At 37.7% G+C, this 22989-nt stretch overlaps 3 protein-coding genes across 4 annotated transcripts; 1 reads left to right on the plus strand and 2 right to left on the minus strand.

The window, feature by feature from the left end:
* Nucleotides 1-345: 345 nt before the first annotated feature.
* klf1 (Kruppel like factor 1 (erythroid)) lies at nt 346-3562 on the minus strand. The gene is made up of 3 exons (XM_077199603.1): nt 3212-3562; nt 2008-2890; nt 346-1315 (listed from the first exon to the last, which is right to left on the minus strand). The coding sequence occupies exons 1-3, from the start codon at nt 3275-3277 to the stop codon at nt 1140-1142; spliced, it is 1125 nt and encodes a 374-aa protein (XP_077055718.1). The 5' UTR covers nt 3278-3562; the 3' UTR covers nt 346-1139.
* A 3174-nt stretch (nt 3563-6736) lies between these two features.
* On the plus strand, nt 6737-14067 carry LOC143707033 (uncharacterized). Of its 2 annotated transcripts, none has more exons than XM_077199646.1 (10): nt 6737-7000; nt 7308-7577; nt 8104-8421; nt 11236-11517; nt 11599-11628; nt 11745-11840; nt 12045-12075; nt 12956-13005; nt 13142-13176; nt 13449-14067. In XM_077199646.1, exons 1-10 carry the CDS (start codon nt 6943-6945, stop codon nt 13539-13541), a joined length of 1263 nt encoding a protein of 420 aa, XP_077055761.1. In that variant the 5' UTR covers nt 6737-6942; the 3' UTR covers nt 13542-14067. The 2 variants fall into 2 exon arrangements, with proteins under 2 accessions (XP_077055761.1, XP_077055762.1); XM_077199647.1 differs by having other exon boundaries at nt 6794-7000; nt 11749-11840; nt 13449-13567.
* Nucleotides 14068-14985: 918 nt separating this feature from the next.
* On the minus strand, nt 14986-22794 carry misp3 (MISP family member 3). Its single transcript, XM_077199634.1, has 4 exons — nt 22649-22794; nt 18880-21265; nt 16840-16919; nt 14986-15628 (listed from the first exon to the last, which is right to left on the minus strand). Exons 2-4 carry the CDS (start codon nt 21251-21253, stop codon nt 15539-15541), a joined length of 2544 nt encoding a protein of 847 aa, XP_077055749.1. The 5' UTR covers nt 21254-21265; nt 22649-22794; the 3' UTR covers nt 14986-15538.
* Between the last annotated feature and the right edge of the window lie 195 nt (nt 22795-22989).

Genomic DNA, 22989 nt, shown 5'->3' on the forward strand with positions numbered 1-22989 from the left:
CAGCCCCACAATGCTTTGTGTCCTCAGATGCCCTCCTAGTAATCACATAAGTGCATGTGTGTCATGTGTCTTACGCTCAAAACATAACCCGGGCTATTTAATCTCAGTTGATTTCCCCTCAAACAGGTTTAACACCATAAACCAACTATGGCATTACAACAGATCCTGTAAATCTTGTTTACATGTGTTTATGGTGTGCATGGTTTGTGGTGATTGTGGTAATTGTGGGTCTACTTATATATGTACCGGTATTTACTTTTTGATTCACATTTTGCAGTGCACTGGAGCAGTTTCTGTACGGGCACCATGCCATCTGTTGGTTGGAAATGAGACTTGGAGAAAGGACAGAATTGCAGTTGCTTTATTATTGAATAAGATCACATAAATAGATCATTCAGTAAAACACTAAATGCTTCACAAAAACATTAACATTAATATAAAAAGCAAAATATATTTGATGGTATTTTGTTGTATAAATAGCGATATTACCATTACACATGAAGACTTTTATGACTTTTGGTAACATTTAAAACGCTACAGAATTTCCACACAATAATGACTATAGACAATAAATAGGAAATTAGATGTAAATACTAAATCAAAATTATAAAATAATTCTGTAAAATAATGAAATAAAATAAAAATCACACTTTAAGCTACATACATTTCTGCTTATTTATGTTCATGAACTAATTATGGAACATTACAGCAATGCCCTGCCAGTAAACTATTTTAATTTCTGAAAAGTTTTTCCTTTTTTTTCTACTTTTCACAGTAATCCATTTTTGATAGGTGGAATTCAATTAATTATTTACCGTTTCCCAATTCATACAGTTTAGCTAAAGGGTCCGGATTGGAAATAAGTCTGATGTTTTTTACTGTTTGTTATTCATCGGTGTGAAATCTGCTTATGATTACAAATTTATAATATAAAAAAGAAAATCACCAACTCATCTCCTTTTTCACATAATGTACAGTGTGTACATGTCAGTTGTATGGTCATGTCATAGTGCTAATATACTTTGATGTATAAACAATCTTCAACTGAACACAGGTCCTCTCAAAGCCTCTGAAATGCCCTCATGGACTAACCTCTGTGTGTATGCATTTGTATTTCTCTGTTTTGTTTGTGTCTGCCCTCAAACATGTCTCTTCATGTGTAATGCCAGGTGGTCGGACCGGCTGAAGGCTCTGTGGCAGAGCATACACTCATATGGCTTCTGTCCCGTGTGTTTTCGAAAGTGTCTTGTCAGCTCGTCCGAACGGGCGAACTTCCACCCGCAACCATCCCATGTGCAGTGGTACGGTTTTTCACCTGAGGACATCGAAAAGAGCAGAAGGTCAAGAAATAGTCTGCATTTCTACATAGTCTCAGCCTCTACATATTCTGTATATTTCGCTTTGTTTTGTTTGTCTGTGAAACTCTGTCGACAATGTCTATACACACTTTTCACTTTTTTCAGTGTTTTATGTGCAATCCTTTGCAGAGACTGCAGTGTCATTATTTAATTATTTTTTTACATAATGGTCTGTAGTGGTATAATCTACTACAGAAAACTCAACTGAAAGGCTGTAATTGGATGCTTTACAGCTCAGTTATATGGTCTTTTTCTCTCTAAAGGCGCAGTCAAACTATATGCTTTGAGCATATGAAATAAATTCGGACACCAAAATAAATATCACATATACATCATCATAACATAATATCCTGTTGCTGATATTCATTGTGGTGTGGAAAACATTTATATATGTGTGTGTGTGTGTGTGTGTGTGTGTGTGTGTGTGTGTGTGTGTGTGTGTGTGTGTGTGTGTGTGTGTGTGTGTGTGTGTGTGTGTATATAATTAGCTGCATATGAAGCCATAGTCAAAGTCTGGAAATGCAAGGCTATTTTCTACTTGTTGTTGCAGATTTGTACTTAAAAACATTCCATTCTATAATGTTAAGACCTTAAACATGGACGTAATGATGCATGTGCTTTTGTCATTGACATTGTATGTTCAGTTTACCTGTGTGTGTACGGAGGTGTGCTTTGAGATGGGAGCTCTTAGTGTAAGTCTTATGGCAGCCTGGGTATTCACAACTGTGTACCGTGGCTTTCCTCTTCACCACCCCTCTCCGAATGCGCTTCCCCTCCAGGCCTGCAGGGGGCCCTGTGGAGTCAGGCACCATGGTCTGTGTGGACAGATAGGGGTTGGTTGGCTGCCTATGGACGTAGTTCACTTGTTGCTGGTAGAGTCTGGGATGCGAGTAGTTTTGGATGAAGTTATAGTGATGGTGTGGAGGAAAGACCAGTGCGTCCATGGCCATCCCAGACGCTTGGACAAATTTGGAGTCGGTGAAGGGTATCAGAGGTGCAGGCTGAGGGTAGTGTCCAAAATCCCACGACTTCATCTTCCCCATGCTGTTTCTCTCATTTTCTCTGTCCATGTCATTAGCAACAGGGAAACTACTAAACTGATGGGGGGTTTCTGGCTGTGAGAATGGTTTCCCCGTTTGCTGCTGTTCCAAATATCCTCCGTTAAATAGTTCAGGCAGTGAGGAACTTAAAGTCGCTTCATGAGGAAGCAGCTCAGACAGTGAACTTGTGACAGAGGCTTGATGTCTATTTGATCTTGTCTGGTCCCTTGATCCATTCAACTCCTGGACCTGGTAAAGATCAGGACTGTGAACCTGGTCTTGTGGTGTTGGCCTTTGGGGAGTGTAGTTTTGAGAGTTGGACCGTTCAGGCGATGTATTGCCCCAATCCGACAGTAGGAACTCCATATCCCAGCATCCCTCACTATCATTGGGGTCTTCATCTGTCAGAAACTGTGACGGTTTGTAGTTGCCGTTGCTTTGGTGTGGATCCTTGCAGTCCAGATCCAAACAGCCATTTTCAAACTTCCAAGCCTTAGAGTCATCAAATATTTTACATTTATTGATTAACCCTTTTTGAGCTCAATCAAGTATGTAAAAAAAATGACAGTACAAAAATATCTCTTTAGGTGATGTATTGGAGATGTGAGTTAGGTTTTAACTTGCATACTTTGTATTATACACTCATGCTTAGTATACAACTATTCATCTGTCAACATGGTAAGTGATTTCTTATGATCAAAGTCACTCTATCAAAATGAACAATTACAGTTGTGATTACCTTTAAAAAAAGTAGTATTTTGTCCATGTTTGTTCAAGATAAAATATGAGATAAAATAACTGAAACAAACATACCTTCATGTTTTCCGAGGCGTTGCAGAAGTTTGAAAACGAAGGCAATACTGCTTGAGTCACAGCCATCCGTTTTGTTACCTTTCAGCATTTATTAGATACAGAAATAATTTTCTGATGTCGCCAAAAGAGGCAAATATATATGTCGTCTTTTATATTTTTTTCCAAAAATAGTTTGACATGTGCAATTGACAAAGGGCAGGAACCCAGAACTTAGTGTTAAAATCAAAAGATATTTACAAAAATAAAGTTCACAGTGGCATTAATGCTGGTGACACTTTCCCCCTCTTTCTGTCCCCCTCTCTTTTTCTCTCTATCAGTGATAAACTTACGTTTAAGACCCCTGACAGTTGTGATTGTGGGTGGAGTTGAAATTTGAGCCTAGAATTTTAAAAATGCTTTGCAATTCATTAAGTTAAACTCGACCAAATTAACAGAATGAAGCAATGTGGCTGACAAACTAAACAACACATTATTTATCTCATCGCCCATTTAATTCTGCTTTCCAAAAATATCCCTGCTATGGCTTACTCATGGCCTTTTAAGCTTAAATAAAATATTAATAATATATGCAGTTGATTACAGTAGTTTAATTAGCTAATAATTCTAAAAAATAATATTTAAAATAAAATGAATTATTCAAATAATCTTGAAATTAAATAAAAATAAGAGTAGTTTAAAGTAGCTAATGATAATTAGTAGTATTGAAAAAAAAATGATGTTATTGAAACACAATTAATGCTTTAAAGTAGTATAAACTATGCTGACATCGTAAGCTAAGATGAGTGGAACATTGTTTGCAGACAGTAACAAGAGAGCTTAAGTGAAATATACATCTTCAGAAGTCTAATTTCATGTTTCATGTGCTTCATCTCTCCTGAAACTGAGCCCAGTCTGTGCGACTGTGCGATTCTCAGAAGGCCGGTGTTCAGTAGGTGATTATGTTCTGGAGAGCAGTTATCAGTGTGCTTAGGCTGATGAGAAGCCTCCTGTCCCATGTCAGATAATAGAGCTCTGAGCACTTTTCTCCTCAGATAACAACACATACAGACATTTACAACGTCAAACCTCGCTGCTGAGCTGCCTTTGTTAAAAGCAACTGCATTGACTCATTTGAATGGAACACATCATTTTCCTGCAGTTTTTCGGTTTGTGAGAACAAAATACACAATCGAGCAGGGTAACGTTAGGTCCTTGAGTCCGAAATTCGCGTCCGAAAATTTCGCACGTTAAAAAAATAAATACAACCTCATGTTTTGTTAATCACGCTTACACACTGCCTCCGAAACTTTCGTCCGTCATAAAAAAAAAATATGGTTCGATTTTCTGCGTTTCTCGCACCCGTAGCAAGCATTTTGAATGGTGTTTTGACAATTCAGAGCCAACGAATCACGAATACGAAAAAACACATATGAGAATTTCAGACTCAGTGTGCAAGGACCTTAAGGTCGCTCAAATGAGTGGCTAATAAACACAAGCAGATCCGTAATGTTTGTAAGGTCTTGAAATCCAACCCTTTTGGTCTTGTTTATTCCTGATTATTCCCACATTTTGAGTCTGCAAGGTAAACTAGAGCACAGCCGGTGTGAAAGAAGCAGACAGAATATAACAAAAATGTCCTTAAGTTGATATCTTAGTTGCAGGCTGTGTTTAGCCTAATCCATTACTCCAAACAGACATCTTCACTGGTGGCATCTCATAAAGTTGGTTGAGAGAATTCATTAAGTTTGCACAGCTGTGATAAATGCAAGAGGGGTTACTTTGGAGAAGCTAAAAATATAAGAGAGTTTGGGTTTTATTAATAGGGCCAATATCATAATCACTACGAAAATGCCCATACTTTCATTTCTTTTATTTCATGGTTTTTCATGACTTTACTGTTATTCTAAAATGAGGAATACAAAAGTAATAAAGAATACGTAGATGTTTACAATCCTTTCTCTGGAACTTTATGTCCAGCTGGGTAATATTTTAGAAATTTTTCAGCAGCATTCTCATAAATGTAATTTCCCTAAAGGTCGTTTCATTATGTAATAGCCTATATTTGTGCATTTAGTAGCTTCACGTTCACCACATCCCCTGGTTTCTGCATTTTGTTTGTGGACAAGACTAAATGACTGATTATTTTTTAGATTATCATGTGGGTAATCAGATCATTACCTTGTTATTCTGGCAAACAAATGTACATTTTATTAATAGACTATAAATGTTATCTAGTGGGTTATTATGAAAGTTAAAACAAAAACTAAGTGCTTGTTGTTTGTGAAAGCTTCATATGAAATGCTAGATGTGACAAAAATACATTATTTTACAGTGGGTTACATAGGCTCAAATTACTTAAAGGGTTAGTTCACCCAAAAATGAAAATTAAGTCATTAATTACTCACCCACATGCTGTACCAACCCCTTAAGACCTTCGTTCATCTTCGGAACACAAATGAAGATAATTTTGATTAAATCTGAGAGGTGGATCACTGCTACATAGGCTGCCTGAGGGAAAAGAATACTTTTTTTCCGAAAAAAAAACATAAATAACGACTTTATTCGACTATTCCTTTTCTTCCTTGTGGGCCTGAGACGAGAGTTCAAGAGATTTCCACGACGCATACGCGAGAACTGAGAAGAGGACGTTCTTCTTCTAATACTTCTTGTTCAGTTCTCGCGCATGCGTCGTGGAAATCTCTTGAACTCTCGTCTCAGGCCCACAAGGAAGAAAAGGAATAGTCGAATAAAGTCGTTATTTATGTTTTTTTTTCTGAAAAAAAGTATTCTCGTCGCTTGATAAACTTATAGTTGAGCCACTGTAGGCACATGGAATATTTAAACATGTTCTTTAATGACTTTCTGGGCCGTCAAGTTTCATTCCCTCAGGCAGCCTATGTAGCAGTGATCCACCTCTCAGATTTAATCAAAATTATCTTAATTTGTGTTCCGAAGATGAACGAAGGTCTTACGGGGTTGGTACAGCATGGGGGTGAGTAATTAATGACTTAATTTTCATTTTTGGGTGAACTAACCCTTTAAGCTTGGGAGTCAAATGTAATTTATGAGATGTTCAGGTAGGCTAGGTTATAATCCAATCCTTTGAAAGTGCTCAATGATTAAGAATGACAAATCAGGACAATACCCAAGACAAGACACATGGCAATAGCTGTTTTTCCTGTCCGTGTGACACTGACAAAACAATCAAATGACCTCAGTTCCTTCCAGCTTCTGTAAAAATGGTGTTAGATTTAAAATGCATTTACTATTCTAACCACATGTTCAAGGCTGAGAAGAACTAATAAAACCATATTGGTCGACTCAACTGGATATTGGGAACAATACGTCTTCCTCAATGTCTGTGGCTTACAGTCCTGCTTAGTTCAGGGCTACACTTTAATGGACAAATTTAAGGTTGTTTAGAAGAAGACACATAGAGATGAGACAATTTTGCACATGGATTTCCTGTCTTTGTCACAAGGGCTACTCATGGGAGTGTCTTTCTGCCTTTCTTCTTTTTATGTGATGGAAGGATGTGGTTTTCTTAAACATATGAAACATGTTCGTTGGTGTTTTTATTGCGTGCTGAGGAAGTTTGTGCAAGTGAATGGGAAGGGCGGTTCAGCTGGTGGTGATTTTGTGCATCTGTCTAACCACTTTAAGTCATAAAGACAAATACACCGATCTCTAGAATTTTTGAAGGTTTAATAGGTGTGAAGAACCTGGAATATTTGGAGTCCAGCACTAGAAGAATGTCATTTTGTGGGTATTTCCTCACAGCTTTGATCATCCTCGAGCAGCATTTTAGTGGTAAGTGTGTTCACATTTCATATTTATATTTCAATACAATCACTGTAATCTAAATCACATCGCAAATCACAAAGTATAAAACACGGAGTTTAAACATAATATATAAATTTCATATCAATATTGAGTTAGATTTTTTAATATTGTGTTGTTATACTTAACTTAAAAAAGATCCAATTTAGACCAGCATGAATTTCCATGCCGGCCCAGGTCTTCTAATCTAGTTGGTTCACTACTTGACCACACATGATATGAGTATTTGAATTGTAATAATATGTAACTAATATATTGTCTTTCCTTGATCTTTCAGCTGCTGAAATCTCTGTCCCACCGGCTCCTACCCTGATCCAGACAGCCGTCATAGGCTCATCTGTGGAGTTGATTTGTCAGGCTCCACAGGGTTATGGTGGAGTTGAATTTAAACTTTTTAAAAATCGCTCACTGATACAAACCGTACATTTAACCGAAGAACAAAGGGCTCGCTTTATGCTAAGGGGAAAAGATACAGAGAAAGAGAATCTGTATTGCTGTCAGTATGGAAACAGCATGTTCAGTTCCTACGTGCAGCCAGAGTTAAAAGGTGAGTATTCATATGCATATTATATTATATTATATTACACTTTATTTCATATTTGGTATCACTTTTTTTATAAGTAACTTTGCAGCTACATGTCAACTAACTCAGAGTATTAGCAGGCTGTTAGGGTTAAAACAAGTTGACATGTTGCAAAGCTACTTGTATTTAGTATTAGTACTAGAATGTCTAAAGTAGACTATCGACATAGTGTTACCTATTATATTAGATGTTTTTTTTGTGTGTTTGTGTTAATGATTCTGCATAAATCTCTGTTGTCACATCAGCCGAGGCACAGGTTTAGTTTTGGTAGTTCACTGCGGTGTTGTAGCTGGAAAGGTTTTGAGGTCACAGAGGTGTGACGGTTAAAGAAACTGCTCTGTCTAGTTGAGTTGAAACCCTCTGTTAGTAACCACCAAACCAAGCTACTCCACCCAGCGTTTTTTAGCGTTGTATTTCTGTCTCTTATCTTCAGTTTTGCACACATATATTCTAAAACACTACGTGCTCTTAACTTTCTTTGTACTTCTAGACTACAGTCCCCCTCCATCCCCTCACTTGATGGTCAAGCCCTCTAGTGGGCTTGTGGCGCCTGGTGAGACACTGTCATTCCACTGTCAGGCTCCACCTGACCATGAGAAACATCCCCCAGAGACTTTCCTCCTGCTCCAGAGAGCCAAAGCAACCCCAGGCTCCATGGTCGCCCCAGCCAAGCTGGTGTCTCAGTCCCTGGAAGCTCACTTCAGTGTGAAGACTATGGGACGGGAGGACAGTGGGGAGTACGTCTGCCTCTACCAACTCAAACAAGTGAACTCCACAGCCAGTCAGCCGGTACACATTAATGTCATAGGTGAGGAGAAAACTGTCGGATTGGTGCTGTACTCTGATTACATCTCATCCATATTGTCTTGTTTTTAAACATTTGATTGAACAACTAAGGCAAGTGTTAATATTGATCTACGTTTTGTATTTTCCAAACCCTAGTGAGCTGCCTATTGAGGCAGAATTTCAAGGCATTATAGGTGTATAACTTAATTATATCCTTTAAGGCAGAAAGCAATCTCAAAATGCACTAGTACAGCAAGCTCAGTCATAGCCAATTTCCCTACATCATGTTCCAAACATAGACCCAATGGCTGTTGACATTTTGTGGCAATGATGTCATTTGGTGCCCGAGTCTGTGGTGTAGTGATCGTGAGGCGGAGCCACAGTATCAATGTCTCACAGACTTAATCGCAAGCACAACTGTCAATCATGGCTTTACACCCCTTTTTATGGCATCAAATAACTAACTAAACCAAACTTATTGGAAAAACAATCACTTAAACATGTCAGCGTGATGAGAACTACCATTCGATTACATGGAGAGAGCGGGGATTATGAACTACACTGCAACCATCCACCAGGGGGCAATCAAAACATTTTACTTCACTTTTCCGGATGTGTGCGATACACTTGGTTCAAACGCTTATAAAATAGTATTCATAAAACAGTATGTGTAAAATAACCCAATGACCTACTATCCTGCTGATATTGTAATATATCAGGTCATCATGATAATGACAACATTGCGTGCCATGGACGTATCGTTCTCATTGTATTCATGTTTTCACACATGCATACTTATAAAATATACTTATAACGCAGTACATTGACAGTATGTGAATTCAGACGCAGCTAGGGAACAAATTCAAATTTGAATTAAAAATATACATATTTTATTCAACATTGAGAAGTATTGATCAAAATTGTAAAGCTTAAGAAATGTATTATTTAACCCAATACTTCCTCGCTTACCCAATACTTACTCGCTTACCCAATACTTACCCAATACTTACTCAATACTTACTCAATACTTACTCGGCACAATACTCGCTTTGAGTATCTTGCCGTTATCTTGGCAAGATGTTAACATAACGGAGGCCAGCTAGTAAAAGCTGTGCGAGTAAACCTCACTCGCTTAATCTCAAGAGGTGGCCTAGCAACAGATGCTAGAGGCTGCGGTCTTTAGCGTCCTTGTTACCATGCCTGCCTCCCATGCCGAAAACGGCGGTTCGAATCTGGCTCGGAGCGGTGCAAGTCGACCCGGAGGCCGGAGGGTTTACACTAACAGCAGTTCCTGCCTATGTCCAGAGCTCCAAAATGGGCGGCTACATTAATCATTGTTCTGTGAATTTTCATAGGTGAAACAAGTCATAGAGTGGTGCAGGTATGACATCACTTTGTAGGCCAAAACACGGAAACGAGTTAGCGCATTAGCACTTCTGGTTCCATTGTCCCGAAGTGAATTGTTTTTATTTAATGGGGTTTTGGTTAAATGGCAGAAATAAGGTCTGTGGTGAACACAAGCTCATGACACTTTCACGTTTTATTCTACGACATAAAATACATCAGTATTACCCCACTCGTGATTTTTTTTAAGCTGTTCCGTGTCTTGAAAAAGGTGGTTGCTAACAAGTGTTTAAATGAGACTACAGAGCCTGTCGAGGAGATTAAACGTCATCACGCCGAACTGGTAAACTTAATCTGCTTTTACTGCCTCATTATATTTATAATTGTGCTGTTAAACTATTCTAACTCAAATTTTCGGGGAAAATATCTTTAGGTAAAAACTGAAAGAGTTGTCGGAAGTTTAGTGATTGTGACGTTGAAGTCGTTTGACCGTGGTGTAGTTTTTTTAATAGCCTACCTTTAGCTTTTTACTTCTGGTGACTGCACTTAGGCTTCAAAATTCATAAAAGGTGTAATCATCTGTGAAAATTATCTTGATGGACAAAATGAAAGTATCATAATCTTTTGTAAATCACAGGGCTTGTTTTTTTTTTCTTTTTTCGGTAATTCAAAAGCCTATGGAAAATTGGGTTTTTGTCGAGGGAACCAGTGTGATGCTAAATGCCGGTTGGCATATCATACCTGCACCACTGTATTTCATAAACAAACCACGTGATTGGGAATTTTGCATGAACGTGAAAGATTTCTCCACACAAATTTCGCAGTGGGTTCATCGCGTAGCCCAACAGAAAGCTGCTTGGTTTGAAAGTGACTTCTATGCGAGCAGTGCTTCAATCTCTAGGTATGGTGAAGGGAATGTGATAATGTGGGGATATTTTAATTCCAAAGGCCAAGGGAACTTTATCAGGATGCATAGTATCCTGGATCCATGAAACAACTGGCCTTTAAAAATAAAAATCTGCCTGCCTCTATGGGAATTTAACATAGGGGTGTCCTGACTTATGCATCCTGTATTTTAAGGAAGAACATTTATTTGTTTACGAGACATTATTCATTAATAAAGAAAATTAGTGTCCTTAAAGTTTGGATTTTTCCTCATTTTTTAAATTAAGGCATTAAGATCAATTTCCAAAGGATGATTTTTTTTATTCCTCTTTTTAGTCAACTTTAGCATGGGTGTGTTCACTTATGCTAGGCACTGTATATCACTACCCTATTGACAATAGACAATGGATCTTTTTGGCCTATGAAATTTCTCTAATGATTTACTTTATGAAGTTGTATGATTGTTAAGATGCAGAAGGCATCTGCTTATGTAGTCAGTAAGCAGAAAGACATCTCACTAGCTTTTGAAACAGAGCTTACTAACTGTGTTAAACTTTGGCATGTAACTTGGTCTTATATCTGTGTCTGTGTGTGTTTCCTCTTACAGAGCTCCCAGTGCCCACTCTGTCTTTATCCCGACATGAGGGTGAAGTTCTGGAGTGTGTGGGGTCACCGGTATATCTAAATGGCTTCTTCTCCTTATTTCGTGTGGGTGTCCTGTCACCTGAGGCGACCCATCTGGCTTCCCTGACCCAACACAGTGCTAGATTTCCCGTACCCACTCATTATGAACATGGTGCTCAGTATCAGTGTCAGTACAGCGTGTCTCTGGGCAACTTCTGGGCGTACTCTAAGATGAGCACTCCAATAACTCTCCCATGTATTACAGGTGTGTACTACTGAATATAATAAACCTCATAATGTCATATAAATAAGACCCTAAAATCTGGTTTATTGCATATTTTTTCAGGATATCACACATGCACACAGGTCTCTACAGGTAAGATTTAAGTCTTACAAGGATTTGTACGCCATAGTAATGCAGCAAATTTAATATGCCCAACTGGGTATCTCAAATCCTTCTCTCCTTTTGTTTCCGTACATGTCTATGGAAAGGCAGCACAGATCTGGCTCTTTTTGCTGGCTCTGTGTCTGCGGGCGTTCTGTTCATCATGGTGGTGTCACTCCTGGGCTTTGCCGTGCACAGACATAGTGAGTCTTATTTTAGTTGTTCATAAGTTTGCTTTGGATAAGTCTGGTCTCTCATGAACTATAATATTCAGTGGTGGTTATCTTCTCAATCCGTTTAATTAAACACTGGAACAAAACAAAGTGAAAACACCTCTCGTTTTTCATTCATGCGTGTAATCCTCATTAATATATATTGCATTGTAATCACTATCCATTTATTTGCAGTCAAAAACAAGTCAGAAGGAAGGAGACAAAGGTGAGACAATACTGAAAAGCAAACCTGATATTTGATTAAAATTACATTTACATTTATTCATTTGGCAGGCATTTTTATCTCAAGCGACTTGCTGTTCATTCAAACTATACATTTGATCTGTTCCCTGAGTCTAGCATTGTGCTCAACCGGTTGAGTTACAAGAATAAAAGTTATTTCAATAATTTAAATGTACACTACCATTCAAATTTTTCAAACCATTTTCTTCAAGAATTCTTTTTTCAAGGATGCATTTAATTTATCAAAAGTGACAGAAATCTGTAACATTATACAAATGTTTTACTATTTAAGATTTAAAAAAAAAATTAAGTTAAAAGCTGTTCTTGACTTTAGAACTTTATGTTCATCAAAGAAGCGTGGAAAAAATGGATCACGGTTTCCACAAAAATATTAAGCACAACCGTTTTTTAACATTGATACAAAAAATTTCTTGAGCAACAAATCAGCGTATTATAATGATTTCTGAAGGATCATGCGACACTGAAGACTGGAGTAATGATGCTGAAAATTCTGCTATTTTAAATTATATTTAGATAGAAAATGTCTATTTTAAATTTCAATAACAGTTCACAATATTACGGTTTATTTTACTATCAAATAAATGCAACATTGGTGAGCATAAGAGACTCATTTAAAAGAAACATTAAAAAAAATGTTACACACCACAAACTTTTTAATAGGGTTTATTTCTATAATTATTTAAATAAATATTTATATAAATATTTAAAAAACTAATGTAGAAAATTATTTTATTATTGTTTATATATAATTATTTAAATTATTTCATTTTGATAGTACAGTTCTAAAATGAGTAATACGAATCTTATAAAAACATTAACAAATAAAATAAATCTTTCCACAGAGAACAAGACAAATTATGGCAAAATGTTCACTCCAGAGATCATATTGTTGGTAAGTCATCTCTTCAAAGCTAGTATCATCCACATATATATGCGCATATATCATAATATTACATCACAAGCACCATTTATATCTGAATTTGCCTTCAAGTTGATTTTCTCTCACCATGGACTTATTTTCTCATCAGACCTCACTCTGCAGCGTGTTGACATTGGATCTGAGGTAATGATGCACCATTTCAAACCTTCTCTTGTGATTCGCTTTTCAAAAGGCCCACTACAGTAGTATCTCATATCTCGCTCCAGTACTAAGGTTACCAGTATGCTGATTTGTTTAGACAGTAAGGAGAGAAAGAAGAATAAGATCACAGAATAAGATCTCTTTACATCATGCGGGTTAGCCAACATCCTGTTGCATTAGGTCCGCTGTTAGAAACATTGACTTATCACATCTCTAACACGCATGTTTTTAATATTCACATCTCTAAACTACAGGGCTTTGGAGGGATGCTAAGCGGAAGACCCTCAGATTCAGAGGCCATCTATGACTGTCCCATGACAACCTTCAAGAACCCTACTTTTTACTGACTGTCTATATATCTACCAATCTATCTATCTAAACTGTCTGTCTGTCTGATGCTAAATTTTGTTTGATATATTCTGTAAACTGTGATGTTTATTTAAAGCTGAAGCATTTTGTATTTTTTAAATAATGTATGAGTAAACAATTGTCTACTGTAGTTCTGCAGTTTGTAGCATTTTTCACTGAGATTTATGAATTATTCTGTCAGCAGGGGGCTCTGAACATCCAGATATAATGTGAGATTGATGTTTCAGTGGAGCATTGTTAGTTTTTGAGTTTTGGTCAACAAATCTTTGGAAATCATTTTATAGATTTAATCACCCTAAGCAGAAAAGTGAAAGCTTTCATTTCTTTTTTTTTTACAGAAGATGCTTACTAAAAATCTATTACTAATGTTACGTAGTTCAAGCAGTGCTCAAGAGCTTTTCATTTCCTCTTTGCTTAACATGAAACCTGAAAAGGGAACCATTTATTTGACAGTCATTCCAGAACTACATTCCTGTAATGAAATTAAATCTCTATTATATGATAGTTTAAGACTCCCATGTATGTCTTCACATAGTCTGTCCGTACCGAAACTCTTTTGATTATCAAACCATAAACCATTTACAGCTTTTTTTACAGTCAGAGCTGATCTAGCGGTCACATGGATGACTGAAGTTTCTCTGCTTTGTTCTCACCTTAATCCTGTATTTACACAGAAACACTTAGACATGCTTGATACTGTACAAAACAATTCCAGTGACCAGACTCCTATAGACAAAATGTAATACTGATTATATGTTTAGACAGAAACTAGCCTTACATAAGTAATCATAGTTCTGCTTTCCTAAGAATAGTTTGTCATAAAATATTGGTCTTAAAGGTCAGTTAGACTACTTGACAATGGGCAGCTTTTTTCCAGTGGTAACGATAAGCTACTTCCATATTTGAAATGAGCATTCCCATGCAGCCTTTGCTAAATTGTGCTGAGAAAGAGTGAATCAATAATTCACAGGCAACTAGAGGGTCAGTAAAGCGTGTGTGTGTGTTGTTATCTCACTCATGACTAATCTCGCTCGGACGTTTTCTTTGTACCTTTCCTACAGTTCCATCATCACCATGGCGACGCATTTGAATGCCCACTGGCGTGTTGAGTCACGGCAGTCGTGTATTCATCCCTCACAGCACGGGCTGAGGAGGTTAGAATACACTGTGATGTCATTAAAGGGTTTTTGCATGGAAGCTGAATGGAATGCGAGAACGTCGCCCTCTTTAATTGTTATATTGAAAATCAAAGCCATAGATACGACGTAAGCATTACATCCTGGTCATTGTACCTATTGTGAAGTCAGTAGTTTCGGACTCCAAGAGCCAAACCTCCATATTAACGATGAGTCACATTCAGCAATTTGAGTTCGGAAAGTTATTCAACACATTCATAAAAAAAACTTGTCAAAATCTGATCAATTTTAAATTAATTTTCTTTTATTAATGTTCACATATGCATCAATAAAGCCATTTCCCATTTAGTTGAATTTAGCTTTTCTAACGAGTAATTAAATATCTATGCAATAATTGTTATTAAAATATATTTTTTATATAATCTATTCTTTTAGACTGTCTTGTTACTATGAGATGAACAGCTATTTTAATTGATTATAAATAACTGTAACTGTAAAGATGAAATTTACATTGAAAATGACAATTATTACACTGAAATCATTTGAGCCCTTGTGACACCAATCAACAATCATACCTAGTAACATTAACAACATCAGTTATTTACATGATGCGTTTTGTAGATTGTTATTTTGGATATCCAACTCGCAGTGTCTTTTTGAGGCAAGTGATTCTCTTCATCCACCCATAATGGCACATGATACCGCTGTCCTTTAAAAGATCCGGGAATTTTATGGGGAAACTGATCATTTGTTCATATGCTTTATTTTTAATGCAGGCGCACTGGTTGTCCGGGCTGTTCATATTCTTTATGCCAGGATTCTGTAGTTGGCGTTCAGTCTCAGTTGTTGTCTTCCACGTGGCCGTTCACCGTCCCTGACTCCCAGCGTTCAAGTAATGGGTTTCGCTGCCTTGGGATCTTTAGCGTTTTCTGTATTTATCAGAACATTAACAACAACATTAGTGAGTGCATTTGAATTTGAACACCTCTAGGCCACATGCAGAACCTGATTTCACCACAACATGTTCCTGGAATAACATCTTTGTTGATCCTTAAACAATAAGATTTGAGGGACAAGTTCACAGTTTATGTCAAGTTTAGGCTTACAACCAGTGTTATTCACTATAATTTTCCTCTGATTTTAAGGATCACTTAGGACAGGAAGGTTGTTTTAGGGGCAACAAAATATGTTGACCCAGGAACACATCTAACTTGGCAAAACAAGGAGGTGCAGCACGTACGTATAGCATAAAAAGAATTGGGTCAAAAATGAACATTTTGTCATCATTGACCCTTGTGTTTATTTAAACCCATCTTGACATTTTGCCTATTCATTCATTGTGCATATTCAAGTTTAAGAAATTAGATTTGAGAAGTGAATATATTTCACTGAATAATCATTTTTAATTTGTATCTGCTCCAGAGAAAGACATATATCACATAATATAAAAGCACAACTTTGGATTGCTTTTTCTTTTTTTTCTTTTTCTTTTCTGGAGCTTGGTCAGCATTCACTTGTTCTATTGAAGAGAGTTTCTGAATTTTTAGCTGTGGGTGAATTATTCCTTTTTAAATTGTTAAAAATAATAAACACGGGAGCAGCACATGCTCATTTATAATGATAGGCACTCTTTCTCCAAGCGAATGAGAGCTGAGATGAGGTGAGGTGAACTGATAAAAAGCCTCTGTTTTCAGATAAAGGCAATGTAATCTTGGCAGCACCAATCAGTTTTGATTGTGTTTCTGTTACATTATACTTTCCTGGCTGCGGAGAATGATTCAGTGACAATAATGACAGTACAGCTTGAACTCTGCTCTCGCTGGCATCATTATCTAAAGGGCGATAAGCCACTTGTTCATTAGCATCACATCTGTGTGTCTGTGGTTGTGTTTGCACAGGGAGGGTTACTGAAAATGTTATACTCTCTGATTACCTATTGAAAGGTTGAAGAGCGTTGGTAGCCGGTTTATTGATTAAGTAACTCCCCAATTCGTGGTCTGAACCTCAACTTTTGGGTTACCAGCCCAAATCTTTAGCCACAACGTTACCAACACCAGTGATATACACATTTATTCCCGTAAAAGAGTGAAGAACACAAATGATGCCACTTTTAAAAGATTCAAAGAAAAAAATCCTCTACCTCTGACACCTGTTGTCTTGGTTCTTCATCAGCTTGGGGTGGTGGCCATATTAGGTCCAGTTTTCCGGTGGATTGTCGCACTAGAGAAAGCAGAAGACAAATATTTATTTCAGTGAATGTACAACAAGCCATTACTAAACTGGATGTTCATATCCACACATATGATCATTGGATGAGAAGACAAAGTAGCAGTGAAAAGTGTGGACACACCTACTCCTTAATTTGAACTATAATCCATATTTAGAATATTAGTAACAAATTGAAGAATGGAAATTATGCAGAAAATTTCACACTATGAAGTGCAAAAGATTAAAAGATCAGTAGCAGCAATCCTGATTCTTAGAGGTAGCCATATCTGTAGAGATGAGTTTAATTAACATATTCCAATATATACAATTGAGCAACAGTTCGTACAAATTTACTTATGTTGCATCACAATAAAAATGACATACAGTACTTGGTTTTACTTGTAAAAAGTTATGACATCTGCAATATTGGTCTATAACTGTTAGCTGCTCTTTTACAAATGCACCACATTTCCCACAGTTTCTGCAAAATTACCATAGCTGCTAAAGTGTTTGATATTACTGTAGAGCTGTGGTAAATTGATATTAGCCACCATCAGCAGAGAAAGAATATAAAATGACAGAAGGAGATTTGGAGGTCCCACATTTATTATGATTTTACAGTAGAAAAAATATCTGTATTACATTGGCATTTTGGCAATGGCCTTTTGCCTGAAATAATGTTATCATGCAAAATAATTGTGAAAAAGTAAGCTTTTCTGAGTAAATAGATACATAATATTTAATAAAAAATATTTTTTGTTAGTTTATTTATATATAAGTAAGGCAGACACTAAAGAGAAAGTAGAAAGGAAAAAAACTTGAAATTTACTGGAAAAGAGATTTCACTTCCTCTTATTTTAGCACTAAATGTGTCATTAATTGTCAGCATAAATGTATTGATCATTTGCCTTTTTAAGTCTAGCAGGCATTTCAGCAGACTTGTACAGTAATAAAAGAGAAACTCAATTCACAATGGTAGTTTATGTATTGGACATGCAAACCTCACCTCACCCACACCTCAGGTATCACCTGTCCAGATCACAGTACTCTTATCCATACTTTGTTCATTACAGCACATTTGACTGACTCAGAAATTTCAATATCCGGCTTAAGTTAGTACTAGTGACATAACACCACATTAGCATTTTGGCTGTTTGTTTGTTGGCTGCCATGGTGAGGCACAAACTATCCCAACTTCCAGTCAAATTATGAAATGTCTATGTAACATTTAAGTTTCTACACCACAGAAAAGCTTTAAAAGTCTTACTGTTAACTAATAGTACACAAGTGTCGAGTTTTTGTGGTTTTGCTGCTATTAAGATGGTCCTGTATAGCTCAAACAGTAGAACGTGTTGTAAGCAATGCCAAGGTCATGGGTTAATTTCCCAAGCAATGCACAAACTGATAAAATGTTTATCTTGAATGCAATGTAAATCGCTCTCGATAGAGTTGTCTGCCTTTATGTATGGCCTGGCCTTCAAAAAGAATATTTTTTTAAAGATAAATATATATATATATCCTCTGTATGTACATCCTCTCTATATCCTCCTGTACCAAAAACAGTAGAGGATGGTGTTATTAATGCAATCAGGGGTTCAATTTACACCAAATGCATGAACTGATAAAATGTATATTTACAATGCTACATAATTTGCTATTTTGCTTTGAATGACAAATGTGTAAATGTGAGTGTATGGCCTAAAAATGAGCTTTGTATGATTTGTTACATAGGTCATATGTCCTTATCATAGATTATCAGCTTGTGCTCCAGTGGCTCAAAGTAGTAGTAATGTTAGCAATGCAGAGTTCATTAATTCTCAGGAATGCATAAACTATTCAAATGTATGTTGAATGAATGCTACAAAATTTAAGTTGTAAAGTTTACTTTTGTTTACTTAACTTAATGTTAAGTTTTGACTCCTTTCAACTGCTCTGTGAATTTTCATTCACATGCTGTGTTACAATGACTCACCTGATGTCGTGGCGGTGAATATCTCTGATTGGCGGCCTGTTGGAGTCAAATTTGTCTGTGGAGGTGGAGAACTAAGAATCTCTTGTTTAGAGGATCCCGTTCCATCTTTCACTCCCCTTTCTGTTCTCAAATCCATTCTTGTTCCCCTTCCTTCTTCCAGATCCATGGCTGCTCCTCCATAAAGACTGTTTCTCTGTCTCTGTAGTTCTCTTTCCCTTTCTTTTGCCTCCTTAATGTCCAGCTCCACCTGAGGCTGCAGAGTCATAGAGGAACGGAGTTTGAAGAAAGGGTTCTCCTTTACTGTACTTGAGTCTTCAGCCACTTCCAAATTTGGTCTTTGTCTTGCATTAACAGGCTCTGCAGAAGTAGCCCTCACACCCACTGGATTCATCACTTTTACAGATCCTCCATCTGTCCATGAGGCGGTCTTATAACCCCCGTTTGGTCCTCCCACAGTTATAGGAATAGAGTTGGCCTCTATTATGATTATCTTGCCCGTGATTCCCTCAGTTAGACCAGGTCCTCGAATAGCAGGCGGGTTGCCGTTGGTGCCTCCATACTTGGCCATGGCTGGTGGGGTGGGAGAATTTTGAGACAATTGCATTAGGTGTCTGACAGCAGAATCAACTTCCTGTATTCCAGCAGCAGACTCTATGTAAGAGGAGTTTGAGGGAGATCTTCTGCTAAAGGCTGCCACTGATTCCTTCTGCTCTTGGAATGACTCAAAGAGCAGCTTTTTTTCTTGAAGCTGTACCTCTGTTCCCTTGTCATAGAAGCCAGGTAGTCTGCCCAGTTCAACCAGAACCTTCTCCCTCTCTGTCTCTGCGCTGATTTCCTTCTGCATCTTCTTCCCAGCAAACTGCCGGTCCTTGCAGAGGCTTGAGTTGGTTCTTATCTGGTGGTCCTGAGATAGAATAGGTCTCCTCAATGGAATTTCCACAAACTCGTTATTCCTGTCAGTGGTGTCGCACAGTCCTCGAGAACGCCGTAGACTCTGCTCTCTCTTCATAGTCAAACGGATCTCCCTCTCAATGGGAGTTTCGTTAGGTGGAGATTCAAAGGGCTGAGGAGTCTCAGTGTTAACAAGGCCCTCCGAGACATCTGTTGTGCTGTTGGGGGAGAAATCTGCTGATACACCGCTATCGCTCTGGCTGTCATCAAAATGATCCTGCATTCTGTTGACTTTCCCGTCTCCCAGATGAGGCTTTGTGTTTGACTGGGACTCCGCTCTCTGTCCTTTGTTTTCCCGTTCTTGTCTTTGATCTTTAACCTCCCCCAGCTGCTTTCCTCCGGTCCCACCTGTTTCTGTGAAACGCACTGTTTGCTTTCGCTCTTCACCTGTTTCTCTATGCTCTCTCTCCTCCCTTACACAGTCCCTCCTCCTGTGTGACATTATCAATGGCTCTTTTACTTCCGTAGAGATAGAGGCATAGTTACCTTGTTTTGGATTGGCTGGCTCGCCTGCAACTGTTTCTAGGGGTGGAGCAGCACCACACACCTGTTGTAACTCATTCTCATTTATATCACTTGGGTTGTTTACCTGAAGCTCCCCCTGCTGGACATTCTCTGCATTAACCCCAGATTCAGTTATGGATACACTTTGGGAGCTTGATGAAGGTTCGGTTTCAGTGAGATTACTTTTTGACGATCTTTTTGAAAACGTCAGGTTTGGTGGTTCATCACAACGACTGTCCCGTCTCACCCACTGCTCTTTGGTGCTGGGGAAGTCCAAAAGTTTACAGTCTATATTTAGCTCTTCACTGTTTTCTGATAGGAACACAATGGAGTCGGAGTCACCATGTGACTCAAGTTCATATCCCTCTTCTTCTTTGGTCACCTTTGGCATTTGAGGTGAGTCAGTGCTTTTGTCTGCCTGTGTCTTGCTAACAGGTTCTTCAACCTCAGTGTCTTGCACAGATGTATGAACATCTTCACTGGTTTCAGTGTTTTCCTTCACTTCATCCTGAATCTCTGTGGCTTGAAACTCATTTCTGTCTGGTTGGATATCTTCTTCCAGTCCTGGCACTGGTGGACACTGGTCACCATCAAAGTCATTTTCAGCTGTACTGCACAAGTCTTCCCTGGTTGGCTCAATGGCTCCATCAGCTGGTGAGGAGGTGGGATGATCTTGAGGTTGAGACTGGAAACTGCTGTCAGGTGTTTCTGTTCTTTCTAACCCACTTATAGCTTCTGTGTCCTTGCTCATCTCTTGCAGGTCTGTGGCTGTGTCTTTCTTTTTCGTTGTATGATCTTCTATTACGGCTGTTTCCATATCTTGAGTTAAGTAGGCTTTTTCTGCTATTTCTATGTCTTCACTACTGCAGTCATCCAGGGATTCAGATTTCTGAGGGCAAGTCACAGAGTCTGTTTCCATTTTGCTCTAGATCTGTATGAAATAAATGGACAAATGTGTTTATTCAATCACAGAATGACAAGCCAGAGACGGGCTTCCTTTAGTTGATTGTGTTGGTAATCAACAAAGTTGTCTCTTTCTTCCCAGACTTCCCTTACTGCTTTTCTCACCCTGTAAAGGTGAGACCCCTGAAGTCCTTTCCTGAAAACATCTTTTTTTGTTGCTGATTTAGGAAACAATAATCAGCTTATGTTTCAATCCCAGTAACTCAGGAGAGCTCATAATAAATGGAGTTATAGTGCGACGGCATTACCCTTTTCACTTGCTTTTGTGTTCTTGCTTCACAAATCTATGACCTGTCAGTCTTAAATTTAATTAATAAGATATTTTATTCTTTAACGCCCATTCCTCAAGTCAGATTATTGTCCTTTCCTATTAACTTCACCTTGATATAGGTCACCTGAAACATTACTTGCAATATTTATTTTAAGTTTTCATGGTATTTTTTTTTTGTACCAGTCTGTACACTAAGCATTTCTTTTTGTAACCATTGTCTTATTTTGCTATGGTGTCATTGTCCTGCACATTGATCCATACCGAAATTTCCATATTAGCACATGCGATTGAGAATGATTAACAAAATTATTAAAATTGGAAGAACATTAAACAGCGTGCAAGGTCGAGGGTGGACATTTTTCACCTTCACAGTCAATGAAATGTCTCTCTATTCTTTAGAAAGTCAAAATTTAACCAGGTCTTCTGAGAATCATATTTACTTAAATGCAAAATCCGATCTCCATGCAAGTCAGGTAATCATTTTTTGTTGACAACAATCATTCAACATATAATATTTGGACTCTGTATTGCATTGTCTACTGGAAACAAACACAAGGATTTAAAGGTGTGTCATAGCATTATGCTAATTACATAAGGAGCAGATTAATACCATTTAATCAGATTATACTGTGGACACGAGTAACAAAACAACATGGAAATTCTGATTCAGGAATAATACAATAATGGTGAGGTGTTCTTAGTGTCCTTATGAATTAAAACACACTTTATACTTAATAAAGGTCATGATTGAATTTCAGTAGTAAAAATATAAATATTATATATATAAACAAAACCTGGTAGCACACATCTATTTTTAGCTATATTGAAAACTGTTGTTAACATCCACAAATCTCAAGTAAACTATAGTATGAATAGCTGTCATTAAATGTGGATGAGTCTGCTTCAGTAATTCTAGGTAAAACAAGTAATGTAGATATTAGATTAATTAATCCGAAATTGAAATTCCTGACATTGTCATGCAACACATATAGAGTATACAAATAAGTTTAAGGGCCATTTGGATTTCAGGACCCATTCTTACACATACAAACATAAGATGAAAAAGGAAAACAGGCCTACCAGCTGATGAGATGAAATAAAAGATGAAAGATGACAAAGGTCAGCTGAAAGACAAAAAAACTGAAGTGAGCTTTGTGAAATCTGCCCCTCTCACCTTCTTACTCTCTTCTCCTTCCCTTTCTTTCCCTGGTTTCCTTCTCTCTTTTACTCTCTCTCTCTCACTCTCTCTCTCTGTACCTCCACCCCCTGCTAAGTAATCAAGGTTAAAATCTGTGCAGTTCTTTTCTCTCCAACTTCCACAGTACACTAAAGCTGCTGAGTAAACCACAGGCCTTGCATCACTAATCCAAACAGCTCTCAAAGCTCTCACGAGTTTGAACAGTGAAAGCATCGGGATCTCT

This window comes from Siphateles boraxobius, unplaced genomic scaffold (assembly GCF_051911475.1).
Source record: "Siphateles boraxobius isolate OS27281-9 unplaced genomic scaffold, OSU_SipBor_1 41, whole genome shotgun sequence".
NCBI lineage: Eukaryota > Metazoa > Chordata > Actinopteri > Cypriniformes > Leuciscidae > Siphateles > Siphateles boraxobius.

Coding starts and splice junctions, on each gene's coding strand:
- klf1 (XM_077199603.1), bottom strand. CDS start 3,277: ATGGCTGTGACTCAAGCAGTATTGCCTTCGTTTTCAAACTTCTGCAAC. Junction 2,891..3,211: donor ACGCCTCGGAAAACATGAAG/GTATGTTTGTTT, acceptor GATGACTCTAAG/GCTTGGAAGTTTGAAAATGG. Junction 1,316..2,007: donor ACACCTCCGTACACACACAG/GTAAACTGAACA, acceptor CGATGTCCTCAG/GTGAAAAACCGTACCACTGC.
- LOC143707033 (XM_077199646.1), top strand. CDS start 6,943: ATGTCATTTTGTGGGTATTTCCTCACAGCTTTGATCATCCTCGAGCAG. Junction 11,518..11,598: donor AACTCTCCCATGTATTACAG/GTGTGTACTACT, acceptor ATATTTTTTCAG/GATATCACACATGCACACAG. Junction 12,076..12,955: donor TCAGAAGGAAGGAGACAAAG/GTGAGACAATAC, acceptor ATCTTTCCACAG/AGAACAAGACAAATTATGGC.
- misp3 (XM_077199634.1), bottom strand. CDS start 21,253: ATGGAAACAGACTCTGTGACTTGCCCTCAGAAATCTGAATCCCTGGAT. Junction 16,920..18,879: donor ATTCACCGCCACGACATCAG/GTGAGTCATTGT, acceptor TGCTTTCTCTAG/TGCGACAATCCACCGGAAAA. Junction 15,629..16,839: donor CAAGACAACAGGTGTCAGAG/GTAGAGGATTTT, acceptor TGATAAATACAG/AAAACGCTAAAGATCCCAAG.